The following is a 16,319-nucleotide window of genomic DNA, read 5'->3' on the forward strand; positions in this document are numbered from 1 at the left end:
GGGGCTGGAATGTGGCATGGAGTATCACCCTCCAAGGAGCTTCTCTCTTGTCTCCAGCCATCCCACAGGAGGTAGATGATTTATTTACAGGCAGAGAAACCACTTGTCAGTTTCTTTTCATTCATGTGTATTACACGGTAAGCCTTTGTCAAATCCAGCCCAAATTCATTGTAGAAAAATTAGAAAATCCAGACAAAATGAAAATGAACATTGAAACCACCCATCTTCCCACCACTGAGAGATACATATTAGTAACACATGCATTTTTCTATGGTGTATATAAACACATGTATGTTTCTTCTTAGGATTTGGGTCATTCTATATGTAACATTTTGTAATTTGGGTTTCTTTTTTCACTTAATGATAGTGAACACTCTTTCATAGTAGTAAATATGTAGACACCATCATTTTCAGTGGCTTTATGGTATTTCTTACAGTCCCTTATGGTTAATATTTTATTTATTTCACTATCCAGCTCCCTATTGTTGGGCATTGGTTTCCAATTTTTCACTGCAATGAGCTGCACTTTTCTGCACTGGAAAAAACAAGAACAAAAACAAAAACCCTTGCAGTTTCACCCGTATGTCTATTTCCTGCACTGAAATAACAAAAACAAAAAAGCCAAAAAAACTTGTAGCTCCACCTATGTGTCTATTTCCTTCAGAAAAATTCTCAGACACAGAATTGCAAGACCGTAAGGTACACACATCTCTAGGACTTTCACGCACATTGCCAAATTGCCCTCCCGAAAGTTCGTAGTGATCTCCACTCCCTGAAACTGTGAGAGAGTCAACATTTCTCTCTCCCCGCTGAAGTCGGCAGGTGGAAAGCCATAGGCTCAGAACTCTTTCCAGCTGCTGGGATCCTGCAGCTGGACCCCTAAGGACCATAGAAATACAGTTCTTTCTCTTCCACTCCCCAGTCAAAGCACCTTGTGAGAGTTCCTGGCCGGGCCGGGGCAGAGTCCTGAGGCCACCTGGCATGCCCACTCACAGACCTTACCTCCTCCCTCTCCACGTGCACGCCTGGATGTCTTTTCTCAAGGCCTGATGCTCACACCTCGTGGCAGGGTAGCAAGCTTTTGAGTTATAGTGAACCTTATTTCCCTCTACAGCTCCCACGGAGTTAACAGATGTACGCACGTCTGAGGCAGTCATGCGGCAAGAGACTTTGGGCCCAATTCTTTCTGTTTTGACAGTGTGTAATCGAGGTGAAGCCATAAATTTTATAAACAAGAATAAACGACCCTTAGCAACATATGTCTGCTCGACCCTTCCAAGGTGATTGTAAATAAAGGCACCTGCTGACCAGTGAGGGCCATGGGCACTGCAGATGGCCAGTGATGAGGGCTGAAGGACCGGTGCCTTGGGAGCTCGCACTGGGAGGCATTTCGGCGGTGAGGGGCAGGGGGAAGAGGTCACCTAGCTCCCCGCCCCAGTCCTGAGTCAGTTGGACACCTTCACGCCACTTACGCACTCCGTTCTCCAGGGTGCCTTTGCCCCGTGCCGCCTTGAATTGGCACTTGCTTCTCATTCTTCCTCAGAGAGAGCACTTGTAGCTGTGGCAACTAGGTTCCTCCTGGGGGTTTGTTTTTGAGACAGGGTCTCGCTTTGTTGCCTGGTCTGGAGTGTAGCGGCACGATCATAGGTCACTCGGCCTTGAGCTCCTGGGCTAAAGTGATCCTTTCACCTCAGTCTCGAGTAGCTGGAACTACAGGTGCTCACATCAATCCTGGGCTTTTTGTTTTGTTTTGTTTTTTAAGAAACAGGGTCTCTGGCCAGGCACGGTGGCTCACGTCTGTAATCCCAGCACTTTGGGAGGCCAAGGCGGGCGGATCACGAGGTCAGGAGATCAAGACCATCCTGGCTAATACGGTGAAACCCCGTCTCTACTAAAAATACAAAAAATTAGCCAGGCGTGGTGGCAGGCGCCTGTAGTCCCAGCTATTCGGGAGGCTGAGGCAGGAGAATGGTGTGAACCCAGGAGGTGGAGCTTGCAGTGAGCCAAGACAGTGCCACTGCACTCCAGCCTGGGCGACAGAGCTAGACTCTGTCTCAAAAAAAAAAAAAAGAAAGAAAGAAAGAGGGTCTCACTATGTTGCCCAGGCTGATCTCAAACTCCTGGCCTCAAGCGATCTTCCTGCTTTGGTCTCTCGACATGTCAGGATTACAGGCAAGAGCCACCATGCCCAGCCCCTCCTAGGTTTTTTGTAGTCCCTTCTCTTCCCCCGAGAGGAAGCCCTGCCCACTTGATTGCCAGTCACACCCTCACTGCCAACTGTGCCAGGGTGGCCACCCCAGGGGGACCTGAAGAGCAGGGTCCTTGTCTTGGCTTTGCCGCTGCCCACAGGGAGCATGCTGGAGACAGGCAGATCCGAGTTCAAATCCAAGTTGGACCTCTTCCTCTCTGCATGACACCAGCCAAGGTGCCGTCTCCCTGTGCCTCGGTTTCTGAGTCTATGACGCAAAGGTACTAATGTCCACTTGGTGGGGCTGTTGTGGGGAATACATGCCAAGCGTGCAAGGAAGGTGCTCTCCAAGGTTAGCTGTGCTGAGATGGTTTCAAAAGCTCTGGTGATACGGAGAGCTCAGTACGTGTCAGCTGTTGATAATGATATCATTATAATCAGCGTCACCCCTGTGGACACTGTGTGACTTTGAGCAAGTGACTTCACCCTCTGAGCCCCTGTTACCTCACCTGTGAAATGGGGAGGATAACTGTACGTACCTTGTAGGGTTCTGAGAACTAGAAAGACATGAGCACCTGGCATTGTGGTACAATTGAGCATAGAGCTAGGTGTTGAGGAAATGCCTGTCATGGTGCTTGGAGGCACAGAGCCCTGATTTAAAGCCTGGTTCTGCCTCCTAGAGCTGTCTGACCTTGAGAAACTCCTATCTCCTCTCTGGGCCTGAGTTTCCTCATCTGTAAGTTGGGGGTGATAATATTAAGAGTTCCACCTTCATGGGCTCTTGAGATAGTTAAATGAACTATTGAATGTAAAGTTCTTAGCAAGATGCCTGGACGTAATCAGTGCTCTATGTGTGGTCTTTACCAAGATTTATTATTAAGTTCTCCTCTCTGCTGGGTGCAGTGGCTCACGCCCATAATCTCAGCATTTTGGAAGGCCAAGGCAGGTAGATCACTTGAGGCCAGGAATTTGAGACCAGCCTGGCCAACATGGCAAAACTCGTCTCTACTAAAAATACAAAAAAAATTAGCCAGGCATCGTGGTGCACGCCTATAATCCCAGCTACTCAGGAGGCTGAGGCAGGAGGATCACTTGAACTCAGGAGGTGGAGGTTGCAGTGAGCCGAGATCACGCCACTACACTCCAGCCTGGGTGACAGAGTAAGACTTGGTCTCAAAAAAAAAAAAAAAAAAAAAAAGGCTGGGCACTGAGGCTCACACCTGTAATCCCAGCACTTTGGGAGGCCGAGGCAGGCAGATCACCTGAGGTCGGGAATTTGAGGCCAGCCTGGCCAACATGGTGAAACCCCATCTCTACTAACGATACAAAAAATTAGCCGGGCGTGGTGGCGCGCACCTGTAATCCCAGCTACTCAGGCAGCTGAGGCAGGAGAACCACTTGAAGCCGGGAGGCAGAGGTTGTAGTGAGCCATTGCACTCCATGCCTGGGTGACAGGGCAAGACTCCATCTCAAAAAAAAAAAAAAGTTCTCTCCAGGCCTCAGTTTCCTCATTTGTAAAATGAGAGCAATGATGTCTGAGACCGCGCTCAGCTCTCATTGTTCTGCAAGTCACTCTCCTTTTCACTTCGGCCCTGTTTGCTGGAGCCACATCCCCGCCTTCTCATCTGATTGTGCCTGGCCACCTCTGGAGGCCACTTGTCTCCCCCACCCTCTCGGCAAGCCTGAGGGACCAGAGGCACTGCCAGGCTGTCCTCAGCGTCACCTGGGGATGAGCTATTAGAACGTGCTTTCGAAAGGGTCAAATATGACTGAATAACAATAGCTACTTTTTTGGAGCTGCTATCATGTCTGGGGCCTGTGGGCTTATTTCTGAACTCTTGGAAATTGGTATTATTATCGCATTATAAGATAAAGAGGCTTTGAGTGGTTCAACCATTTGCTTAAGAAGATGCTGGAAGTGACAAAGATGGAATCTGAATTCAAATAGTAATAATAGCAAACAACCGTAATAACAGGAGTTAACATTTGCCAGGGGGTGATATTACTCTTTTAAGTATTACCTCATTAAACAATCCCAGTGGCCCATAGGGTGGATGTTATGATTCCCATTCTACAGATGGAGGAGCAAGACCGAGAGAGATGGAATGACTTGGCCAGTCACCAAGGTAGGAGGTGACAGAGCTGGCCTTGAACCTGAGCCTGCCTGGGACCAATGCCCAAGCCAGCTGTTTGACAGTCCATCCCCACACCCCACAACCCTACAAGCATCAAAGGTCACCCGGCAGCCTCTCCCAGCCAGCCCCAAGTGCACCTTCTCACACTTCCAGGCTGGGGCTATCTGACCCTGAAACAGGCTGCTGAAGGTGGCCTTGGGAATCCCAGCTTAGCTCCCAAAGAGGGTTGCATGGGTTCCCTTAGAAAATGGGTTCTTACCAGGAGGTTCCTTGGACTTCCTACGACTGGATGCAAATTTGTGAATGTGTGTGTGTGCATTCCAAAGGTGACAAACCACAGCTTGAGAAGTTTCTGATTCTGTGGAATGGGAGAACACGAGGGACGTCCCCAAAGTTTCTAGGTCTCCGCAACCTGCCTGTCCCTGCCTCTGCGGGACTTTAGCACCATCTTCCAGGAGGACTCACAGAGAAGAAAAGCAATAGGCCAAGGCAAGTTCAAACTGTGCCACCCTCCCCTAGCTGGACTGACTGCAAACACGCATTTATTCCAGCTTGTGTCGGTATTGCCAGATTCCCAGGCCCCGCCAGAGGGGAGGCATGAGCCACAAATCCTTCCAGGCACTGATTTCTGTAGCATTCACGCGGAATTCATTATACAAAGAATTTTATTCAATTAAACTTGAAATGCATCTGGATTCTTAAAGGTTCAGTAGTGATCACTGGGACAGGGCGATCATAAAACTGAATGGGCTGTCGGAAGGTGTCGAGGCAGCGGCAAGGGTGACATTGCCGCTGACGGGGGCTTCCGAACCAGGGACGTTTGTCATTGGGATGTGTTACAAGTTCGGGCTGTGGAAATTACTCAGTGAAAAATGCACATTAACAATAGCCATGAAATATCAGTTAAGGGAAACTAGGTTGAGAAATGAAGACAGCAGGATCTATCAGAGCCTGGCATTGTTCACCGCAGCCCAGGTAGTGATTAAAACGACTGTCAAGCGGCAGTGGGTGGGAGCCGAGGAGCACGGGGCCGTGAGTGACGAGGCCGCGTCCGGGGCCCACATCTTGGTACTGACTCCCTAGGACAACTCGGTTCCCCACCTAATGCCTCCTTCCAGGGCTGCCATGGGGTTCAAATGAGATAATGTCTGTGGAACACTTGGCTCAGGGCACTGCATGTAGCAAGCCCTTCCACAGTGCGGGCTGGTGTCACTGTTACTGCGGGCTTCTCTCCGAGGGAACAGCCAACTGCCAGCTCGTCTCTGGAAATGATACTAAATACCCCATTCCAGGGAGCCTGACCTGGAGGAGGGGGAGGCATTTTCAAGGGTGCAAAATGTAAGGAAGTGCCCACAATCCACAAACTCAGTGATCGAGTAATATTTGTGTGCAGTATTTTCCAAAACGAAATTATGAAAAAAATCTACGATAAGCAAGGAATCACGGCTTTAAATAAAAGCAGGCTGCTGTGTGTTTCAAAACCCATGTTTCCGTGCAATGGGATGGATTGTTTCTGAGAGTTGGCAATGGTGTGCAAACACTGGCAGCGTGGGCTTCACAGTCATGTTTCTTGATTGTAGGGCTTTTATTAACTTTTCCCACCTGGTTCAAAATATGCGAGGATATTTGCTCAGTGTACAGATGGGTACGCGTCTTTCCTTTTGCTTTGGGCTCTTGATAGAGCTTTTGAAAGGCGCTGCAGAAGAGCAAATGTTTTAAATACCCCATCCTCCCAGCCCCCAAAGCAAGCTTTCTCCATTTTTCCCAGGTTGGTGGCACATGAGAGAAACATCTGCTGAGTGGTGGTGTCTGCCCTGCACCCGGGTGGTTTCTCAGATAAGTGTTTGCTGGTGAACCACGAGACAGATACAGAGGCAGGGGTCTGAGAATGCGACTGTTAACATCCGGCCTGTGACAGCCAGTCCTGGAAGGACAGGACTTGGCAACAGGCAAATGGCCTTGTTTCAAAGATTGTCACTTTAGGATGTCGTATTTACTCAAAGAGCTTTCCTTATCCTTTGGAGGCTGTGCTTCCCCATGGCTAGGCATGCAGGGCTGCTGTGTTATTATATATATGTACAGCATATATATTCCCCCACACTTTGATGGTGATGGGTGGCTCAGAGGTAACTAAACTTCCAAATATATATATATACACACATATATTCCAGGAAGATTTTGAGGTGTAGACAGAATTGAGTGTTTCGCTGCAAGCTCTTTGAACATACTCCCTGACCGAGCCTTAGTGATTGCGTGGTTAACCACCATTCACTTCTGAACACTCAAGCCTTTCCTGTTTTCAAGGTTTTTTTTTTTTTTTTTTTTTTTTGAGACAGAGTCTCGCTCTATCACCCAGGCTGGAGTGTAGTGTCACGATCTTGGCTCACTGCAGCCTCTGCCTCCTGGGTTCAAGTGATTCTCCTGCCTCAGCCTCCTGAATAGCTGGGATTACAGGTACCTGCCACCATGCCCAGCTAATTTTTTTTTTTTTTTTTTTGTATTTTTAGCAGAGATGGGGTTTTGCCATGTTGACCAGGCTGGTCTCAAACTCCTGACCTCAGGTGATCTGCCTGCCTCGGCCTCCCAAAGTCTGTTTTCAGCTCTGTTTTGCACACACTGAACACCGACTCCGTACCAGACCTGGTAGTGACTATGGGGGCAGTGAGGCGCTGAACAAAGCCACCTCCTGGAAGGCATGCACACACTCCCGGTCATCTGCACCTCACCCACCCTGCCCAAGGCTCGAGAGGACCACCACAGCCTGTCAGCAATGAAGGGACCCAGAAGACACAAATGAATATACCTGGCCCTCCCGCAAACTTTGCAGGCAAGGTGGTAAGAATGAAGGCAAAAATACGCACATGACTGAGAATGTAATGTTTGCTGACTTGCCAGCACGAAAGATGGCCTGAGTGACCAGCTGACCCGAGCCTCGCTCCGTGGCCCATGCTAAGCAGCCACTCAGTCAATACGTGATGGCTGAATGGAGTTCGCCAGGCATTTCAGCCCTGAAACTCAACAAGAGTCTGTCCTTCCAAAGTCATTTCCTGCAATTAGCAGCCTGCAGTCTTCAGGTTCTTGGGGCTGCCTCTTCTGCCCTTCATAAATATCGCCTTTCCCAAGGACACTGCTGGCACTGGCAAGTGTCGTTTCATAGCAGGAGGGAGGAGCGGTGACAACTGAAATAAATACAGCCGTGCATGGATCTCAGAGGCGTAAGCCAGCCAAGTGCAACATCAGAGAAATCAGTCTGGTGGATGTCAGCGTCGCTGGAAACTGACAACCTCATTTTCTTAAGCTGAAGACGCTGCACCGCAGACCCTCGACTCAGTCCAACTGGACAGGGAATGTTCACCTTCAAGCGGTAGTGTTGTTCTCAGCAGGGTCTCCACCCCTTTCAGAGGGGGTCCTCTAGGCTGCACTCCCACCACACACACTTCAATCTAAGCCAGGAGTTTCTGAGCCTCGCCTGTCAATCTGCAGCTATCCTTCCCCCACACTTTGGCGGTGATGGGTGGCTCAGAGGTAACTAAACTTCCAAATCCTGTCCGCCTTCCCCGTTACAAATGTGACATTTAAAGCCCCTTTGGCACAGGTAAATCACAATTACATTTTCAAGGGCCTCTGGTCCCATTCCAAATCTCTGAACAATCTGAGCTGGCAGTGGGAGGGCACGCACACGCGCGCGCACACACACACACACACACACACACACACACGGCTCCAGCCTTTCTCACTTTTATTCTTTTTCCGCACAGCTCCTTCTCATTGCAGCAATCACTTTACCTGTCTTTCCTGCAATGCCAATTCATTCCCACATCCCTCCAAGACCCAGGAGAGCTTGGGGAAGCAGGGTCAGGGACAGAATCCCCAAAGGGCCACAGTCCCTTGAGGAAGGTGGCAGGAGGTGTGGAGCAAAGCAGAGCTGGGACAAAAGGCTGCTTTCAGTCTCTCTGGGTGAGCTCTTCAGGAACCAGGACCCCAGAAGGGCAGGCTCCTCTCTCCATGACCATTACCATGGAGGGATCCTCCAAGCTCCCACTTTCTGTGATTTCAGCGTGCCTCAGACTCGGCTGATGGGTCATTTTTCTTGTATATTTTCTCTTGATTCCCCTCCTTCATGGCTGCATATCTGGCTAGTGTGAAGAGATAGTCACTGAGTCTGGAGGGGCAGAGAGAGAGAAGCAAACAGTGGTTTGAAATGAGAGATCAATGCTAACTGGGTCTTCCCATATCTGCCTACAAGGAGGAGATATAAATGACGCGCTCTGGGCACACTGTGCAGGGAGGGCGGGGGCCCACCACCTTGCACTTGATGGATGGCATGCGAGGCCAGCTGCTGTGAATGCCAAGGACTCTACTCCAGTGTCAAGGCTGGGGCCATTCCTGCAGGATGAGGCTATTGCCCCAGCCCTACCCCATGGGGCAGATGACTTTGGACTCCTCTCTGAGCTGGTTTCTGCACTTTTGAGTGATCAGGGCTCATGTGCGTGATCAGTTTGGGTGTTTCCCAAACTACAGTGTGCACAGGCATCACCGGGGGATCTAAGCAACGTGCAGATTCTGATTCGGGAGGGCTGGGCCAGGCCCGGGACTCTGTAGGTCTAGTTCCCATCCTGGGTGATGGTGACACTGCTGGACTAGGCCCTACTGACATTCTGGATCATTCTCTGTGTTCGGGGCTGTCCTGTGCATCCTGTGCAATGTAGGATGCTGACAGCACCTTTGGTCCCCACCCGCCAGATGCCAGTGGCACCCCTGAACCCAGTGTGACAACCGGTAATGCCTCCAAACATTGCCAAAGGTACCAGGTGAGCAGCACAGGCTGGGGCACTCTAGAGACCAGAGCCCAGTCCCTTTCCCACCTCCTCCTTTGAGCCAACAGCAATGGGCCATCTGTGCATGAGGCCTTCTGCAGGGGCAGCAATGGAGGGAACTAGAGGACAACGCCACGGGCCCCACAAGGCGCTTATGCTGTCAGCTCTTCTGCCTCCTGCTGTCCGCATCTTTTGCTGTTTCATTCCCAGCACTGGGCACCATGTTCCTCCCTCTCTCTCTGCTCCAGTCTTGCCCTCAGAGGCCAGCTCCACACCACGTCCTCCTGAGCCCTCCCCTGACTCAGGCGTCCTGAGCCCCACGGCTGGCTCTCAGGGACAGTGAAGGGGAGGTGGTTCGGGGTATTTTACCTCTGGGCCGCGTGCTCCTGGAGGGCAGCAGCGTACCTGTTGCTTGTTGGCTCTGTGAAGCCTCACTGAAGAGATGAAATGGCCTGTCCCGTGCAATGCTATGGGACCGCAAGGGTCCCCCCAGGGTTGCTGCTTTGACCTGCTCCTCACTCCCGGTGAAACCCCACTCCCAGAAGGAAAGGAGCTGCTCAGGACCTGTCGAAGCCAGGCCATGTCCGTGGGAGAAGTGGCCAGTCAGGGGCCTGAGGTCACTTTCTAGACACCCAGGACAGCTCCTGGGGTACAGACCCACTCCCCCAGCTCTCTACCTGCCCCCAGGCTCTGGCCTTGCTCACACTGGTGCCACAGGAGCCAGGGCTGGGGCAGGAACCAGCAGAGCAGGCGTTGGGCCAGGTGTGGCTCCAGCCTCATGGGCCGGCAGCAAGGCAGAGGAAGCCCTCCCTGGGCTAGCCTGGCTCACTGGGGCCTGCACGGGGGGCCCCTGAGCTCAGCTTGGCCCGGCTCTCTTTTGTTGGTTCACACTGCCCCAGGCCCTCTCAGGGAGAGGAAACTGGCTGAGAGAGGGCCTGAAGCCTGGCTCCCTGGTCGGTCACCACCGAGAGGCCTTTCCTGAGCACCCAGCCTCTAAGAACGCCCTTCGCTCCCGCAAGGCCACTTTGTACATAAGTTTTTCTTCCTGGTTTTTACAGCAGCCTCTCCCAATAAGATCTAAATCTTCTCGGGACAGGCACAGTGTCCACCTTGTTCGCCACTGCCTCTCCTGTGCCTGCCGTGGTGCCTGGCACAGAGCAGATGTTCATAAACACTAAGGGAATGAAGGAGGGGGTGTGGGAACACTGCACCACTGCTACTTCCCACAGACGAGCCTCGGCTTTCAGAGAGGGACCCCCAGGTTCCACGCGAGTACCTGTTTAAGAACTTGGCCACGTTCGCATCGGTCTCTCCCATCTGGACAAGAGGCACCACGCTAGAAAGGGAGGAGACACTGAGTCATGTGACATTATGGGGCTTAACAGGCTCTGACCTGGGGCCTAAACCTTGAGCAGCATTTCACATCCCACTACCGCTCAACCTGAGCCTGCACAAGCTCGGCCAGCACTGGAGATGACAAATCCGTCACAGGTGGGTTTAAACAGGCCATCGGCCCCCTTTCCACGGGCACATCGCAGGAGGGCCTGGCCAAGGAGGACTAGAGCACAGCTGGGGAGTTGAGGGAGCCGCCTGGCCTACACCACACCCCGGCCAGTCAGCCAGCTTTTGCACCATTGGACCTGAGTCTGGGTGGGGTGAAGTTGGGGTGGTCAGCCTCCAGCCTTCAAAGGAAGTGGGGGCCTGACCCTTAATTCCCAATGGGCTAAACTCTAAGCCCCTTGTACATCATGCTTGTACATCATGACTTAGAACTTCACAGGGGAGAAAAAAGACCCAGGCAGACCAAGCTCCTGATTCCACAGGATTCTGGATTCCTAGGGTCCATGCCCGTCTATGTGCAGATACATTAGACACTGGACAGCCATCTGCTGGGCACCAGTGTGGTGGCGGGCCCTTGCTGAGCCTTTCCCAGGTATCACCCTGTGGCATACACTTTGTTGGCAGGCCAGCCACCTAAAGCCCAGCCTCAAGGTTCTCATCCCCACCCAAAGCCATGCACCTGGCTAGCGGCCCAGCAGGGTGTGCGTCCAGGCCTGTCAGAGTTCCAGGCTGTCTCTAGTGGGCACCACACGCTCAGCGAGGAGCTTCTTCACCCGAGATGCCCCAGGCACGCGTTCCCACCTCAGGACGATCTGCACCTGGCCACTGCCACGGCTGCGTAACTGCTGCACGGAGGGCCTGTCAGCTGCTCTATGCCTGTGTTAGATCTTTGGGTTGTTTCCAGTTTCTTGCTATTATGAGCACTGCTGATGGATGGCTTTGTACAAATGACATTTTTTTTTCTTTTTTTTTGAGACGGAGTCTCGCTCTGTCGCCCAGGCTGGAGTGCAGTGGCGGGATCTCAGCTCACTGCAAGCTCCGCCTCCCGGGTTCACGCCATTCTCCTGCCTCAGCCTCCAGAGTAGCTGGGACTACAGGCGCCCGCCACCTCGCCCGGCTAGTTTTTTGTATTTTTTAGTAGAGGCGGGGTTTCACCGGGTTAGCCAGGATGGTCTCGATCTCCTGACCTTGTGATCCGCCCGTCTCGGCCTCCCAAAGTGCTGTTACAGGAGCTATTTGGGCCCAAGAGCCTTTCATAAAGAACAAAACCTTAGTGATGTGGGACTGTGGAAGAGCTCATGCTTGGCCCAGACAGACGTGGACTCCAATCTGGATTCTGCTACCAACCATTTGGGGGACTGTGGCCACGGTGTCATTTCTCTGAGCCACAGCTTCCTGACTCCTGTAAAGCGGAGGCCACACCACCTCTCTCCCAGGGCTATCAACAAGGAGTAAATGAAATTATGAATGCAAAGTACCTGTCCATTGGATCAAAGTAGGGCTTGCTTTCTCTTCTCTGTAAAGCAGGCTGGCAGCCTGGTCTCTGAGTGGTGTAGCTAGAGACTTTGCTCATTTCCTTCTACAGATTCCCTGAAAAGGCTGTCAGTAGCTTTGGGGTGGTGGTGGCTAGTCTGCTGACAGCGTCCACCTGGGCTCCCCACAGCCGTGCAGGCCTTTCAGGGGCCTTATGCACCCAGAGGCCAGCAGGGTCCTTTCATGTCTACCCCTGTCCCAACATGGCTGGGAACCCAGCAATAACTTCCTGTTGTTCTCAGAATACAGGGCTCACAGCAGGGTGCAATTGTGTTGTCTGATAGTCCATTTGGTCACGTGTCACTGTCTCCACTCCACAACACAGTGCTCTGAGGACAGGGACTTGGTCTGTCCTGGTCCCCATCTGGCACAGTGGAAGGGCCCAGACAGGGTCTGTTGATGTGTGGCGAGATGGCCCTGCTGTGCCTGCCTCCTGCCCGTGGTGTAGAGGCCCCTCTCCCTCTCCCCCTCCCCCTTCCCCTCCCCCTTGTTCCTCTCCCTTTCCCTTGGGCCCTCTTACCGTCTCTCAGCCCGGCGACACACGGCCCGGCAGAAATGCAGCGCTGAGCTGATCTTGCCTCCCGACTGAAAGCAGAAAGGGACATTGCCTGAGCAGGGTGGGAAAGGTGTGCCCACTGCAGACAGCAGCTCCTCTGAAGTCCAGCCCTGCCCCCCAAACCAGGAAGCATTCTGCCTCCAGGAGCCCTGCCAGGGCACACCCACTGGGCACCCTGCTCCAGAGTGGGCAGGGCTGGAAGGGACCGGTGAGGACCTGGAGGGACTTGGGGAAACTGGAGGACAGCGTCCGTCACTGTGAACAGAGGGACTTATTCAGAGCCCGTGTGTGTCTGTCACTGCAACTGCCTGCAGCCACCCCCAGTTAAGCCTGCCCAGTACCTACAGGCAGGATGAAGGCCGTGAGTGGTGGGAGCTGGCAGGTATACTTGTCGATCCACTGCTCCAGCTCCAGGATGGGCCCCGCCTCAAACGTGGTGTACTCTGAGGAGCCAAGGAGCAGAGGGAACTACCATAAGGCCATCACCCACCAGACTATGGCGGGAACCGCCCCCGCTGCCCTTCCACCTGGCTGTCCCGCAGACTGCTTCCACTGGCTCAGAAGGTACTTTCCCTCCCAGGGGCTACAAGCAAGGCTGACTGGCCCACCTGTGGGTCCCTGAGGGCCTGGGCTCCCAGATGGTAACCCCTAGGAGAGTCCCCTGACCCTAGGGCTCACAGGAGGTTGAGAATTACTTAAGTGAGCCTCCCGGGCCGAGGAGCGCGGTGTCGCCAGAGCCGAGCCAACGTCCTGCAATGTGCACTGGATCTGGGAGGCAACAGAAGGTGACAGTCAAGATCTATTTGGGATGGGCTGGACAGAGAGAATGTGGTTCCATGTGCAGAGGCGCCACCTAACACGCCAGCAAAGCCTGTGCCAGCTAGCTCGTGAAGGGCTGATATGGTTTGGCACTGTGTCCCCACCCAAATCTCATGCTAAATTGTGATCCCCAGAGTTGGAGGTGGGGCCTGGTGGGAGGTGATTGGATCATTGGGGTGGTTTTGAATGGTTTAGCACCAGTCCTCTAGTGCCGTCTTGTGATAGAGTTCTCCCAAGATGTGGTTTGAAAGTGTGTAGCATCTCCCCCTTCACTCTCTCTCCTGTCAGCCATGTGAAGATGCACCTGCTTCCCCCTTGCCTTCCGCCATGACTGTAGGTTTCCGGAGGCCTCCCCAGAAGCAGAAGCCTGTACAGCCCGCAGAATCATGTGCAGATTAAACTTCTTTTCTTTATAAATTATCCAGTCTCAGGTAGTTCTTTATAGCAGTGAGAGAACGGACTCATACAGGCTGTCAGACCTTGAACTGGCTGACATTTGAAGGCAAACTCTGAACCTTCAGCACAACATCTTTGTTGGACACCCAGCCCTGCTGAGGGGGACCTGCTGTGGCTCTTTTGCAGTCTGAGGGAAGAAAAGGCTTGTGTGGGGGCAGCAGCCGGGTTAAGCAGATGACGCTCATCACACACCCAGGGACAGTTAAGAGGAAACGTCTAGGCTCTGCCCACGTCTCCCGTGCGCCTAAGCCCTATGAGGTTTTCTTCTTTTCTCAACATTTGACAGCTGGGCCAAGAGATCAAATGTGACAGTGCTTTCTCAACTCTAAAGGACAAGGAGCTTGGAGAATGTAGTCAGCCAAGGCGTTTGGGGGTTCCGGGAGCAGGAAGCCTGGCTGGGTGAGGCCTGTGCTCTGTCCAGGTGGGGGGTAGGTTTGCTTGGAACAGAAGTGGTCTGTTGGGGTCTGCTGCAAGGGCTCCAGGCCCCTGCATGACAAATGTCCAACAGCTCCCATGCATGTGAAAACCACAAGTACCACCTCTGACTTTGTGCCCAGCCAGGGTCCACTCGAGCTGGATGGTGGGCTACCAGGAGGGTGAAGGTCTGCGACCTCTGACCTCTTCTAAGATGGCCACTGTGACAGCATTCAAGAAGCAGGCCATGGTGTGTAAGAGCAGACGCTGCCCATCCAGCACTGGGCTGGAACCTTCCTAGGGCTTCTGACCAGCAGACCTTGGGCAAGCTTGGGGTCCCTGTGCTTCCACAGTCAAAGCGGGAGTGGTAACACTACCCACTTGGTTGGCCAAGTGCAGTGTGTACCCCAGGGGCTGGACTGGCACCAGTGCAGCGTGTACCCCAGGGGCTGGACTGGCACCAGTTTGGGAATCAGATTCTCACTCCACTGATGCCTGGCTGTCGGGGCTGGGCAAGTCAGCCTTTCCGAGGCTCAGTTTGGCTCCCTATAAATTGTGGACATTAACTTCCACCTCACGGGCATCTGTGAGGGTGAAATGGGTGATACGAGGAGAGCCATGGCATTGCTGCCCGACCTCATCCACAGGCCCTGCGAGCAGCTACCAGGCCAGGTGGGGCTCCCAGGTGAATAAGACACAGTCCCCGCCCTTACAGTGCCAAGGCTGGGTGGGAGGCAGATGGGTGAACAGGTTAACTCCCCTTGTGATTCCTGTGGTTAGAGGATGTGGAAACCTAGGAGCGGTGCCTAACCCAGCTGGAGGTGAGGTGGCCAGGGAAGGCCCTGGAGGAGGTGACATGGCAGCTGCGACCCAACGCATACAGCAGACAGAAATGACCGCTGCTACCGCGGCTCCTCAGGAGGTTGAAAGCCTTCCTCCACCACACTGAATGTTCTGGTGGCTGAGGCTTCCCATCCTCCTGCAGCCACGGCCTGTGGCAGCCCCACCTACTCCCCTCTGTCTGTTCCCAGGGGCCTGAGCAGGCTCCAGCCTGGGCTTCAGAACGGAAGTGGGAAGGGCTGCCCCTGCGGGGAGCGGTTTCTGGGGATCTGGGTCTGTGTGGAGGTGTAAAGTGCGGCACCCTGGGCATTCTCAGGTGGCGACCCTGCCTCCGTGCTTGAAGTTCTCTGTGTGGGTCAGAGGCCCCCTCCTTCTTAGGGAACAGAACAGTGACACTGTGACACGTGAGTCCCACTGGCTGAGGGCTCACTGCAGCTGGGCCTCTCCAGGTTCCCTCTGCATCAGGCACGAGCGAGGCACTTCACACCGGCTTTCTCAGCCTTGGTGCTATTGCCATTCACGGCCGGGTCATTCTTTGTTGATGGGGGCTGTCCTGTGCATTGCAGGATATTTATATGCCAGCAACACCCCCACCCCAGATGCGACAACTAAAAATGTCTTCAGATATTGCTCAGCAGGCCCTGAGGGGCAGAATGGCCCTGGGTTGAGAACCGTTCCATTTTAAATTCCCTCATTTAGTGCAATCCTCACCACTCACCTGTAAAGGAAGATTATATGTGTCCAATCGTTTGTTTTGGAGACAGAGGTGTTTTTTTTTTGGTTTTTTTTTTTTAAGACAGGATCCCACTCTGTTACCCAGGCTAGAGTGCAGTGGTGTAATCACAGCTCCCTGCAGCCTCAACCTCTAAGACTCAAGCGATTCTCCCACTCAGCCTTGTAAGTTGCTGGGACTATGGGTGCATGCCACCATACCTGGCTAATTTTTTTTTTTTTTTTTTTTTTTTTTTTGAGACAGAGTCTTGCTCTGTCACCCAGGCTGGAGTGCTGTGGCCGGGTCTCAGCTCACTGCAGCTCCGCCTCCCGGGTTCCCGCCATTCTCCTGCCTCAGCCTCCCGAGTAGCTGGGACTACAGGCGCCCGCCACCTCGCCCGGCTAGTTTTTTGTATTTTTTAGTAGAGACGGGGTTTCACCGTGTTAGCCAGGATGGTCTCAATCTCCTGACCTCGTGATCCGCCCGTCTCGGCCTCCCAAAGTGCTGG

The 16,319-nt window shown here is 53.1% G+C and overlaps 1 protein-coding gene across 1 annotated transcript in view; it reads right to left on the reverse strand.

Moving 5' to 3' along the window:
• Window positions 1-8,045: 8,045 nt before the first annotated feature.
• MMAB (methylmalonic aciduria (cobalamin deficiency) cblB type) overlaps window positions 8,046-16,319 on the reverse strand; it is a 17,316-nt gene continuing 9,042 nt past the window's right edge. Inside the window, exons 5-9 of the mRNA XM_025402453.1 lie at window positions 13,266-13,338; window positions 12,916-13,013; window positions 12,535-12,599; window positions 10,417-10,476; window positions 8,046-8,485 (exon numbers count right to left, since the gene is read on the reverse strand). Coding sequence (XP_025258238.1) covers window positions 8,377-8,485; window positions 10,417-10,476; window positions 12,535-12,599; window positions 12,916-13,013; window positions 13,266-13,338 — 405 coding nt within the window. The 3' untranslated portion in view covers window positions 8,046-8,376. The remainder of the gene's footprint in view (window positions 8,486-10,416; window positions 10,477-12,534; window positions 12,600-12,915; window positions 13,014-13,265; window positions 13,339-16,319) is intronic.

Source organism: Theropithecus gelada, chromosome 11, assembly GCF_003255815.1.
Source record: "Theropithecus gelada isolate Dixy chromosome 11, Tgel_1.0, whole genome shotgun sequence".
In the NCBI taxonomy this organism is placed as follows: Eukaryota; Metazoa; Chordata; class Mammalia; order Primates; family Cercopithecidae; genus Theropithecus; species Theropithecus gelada.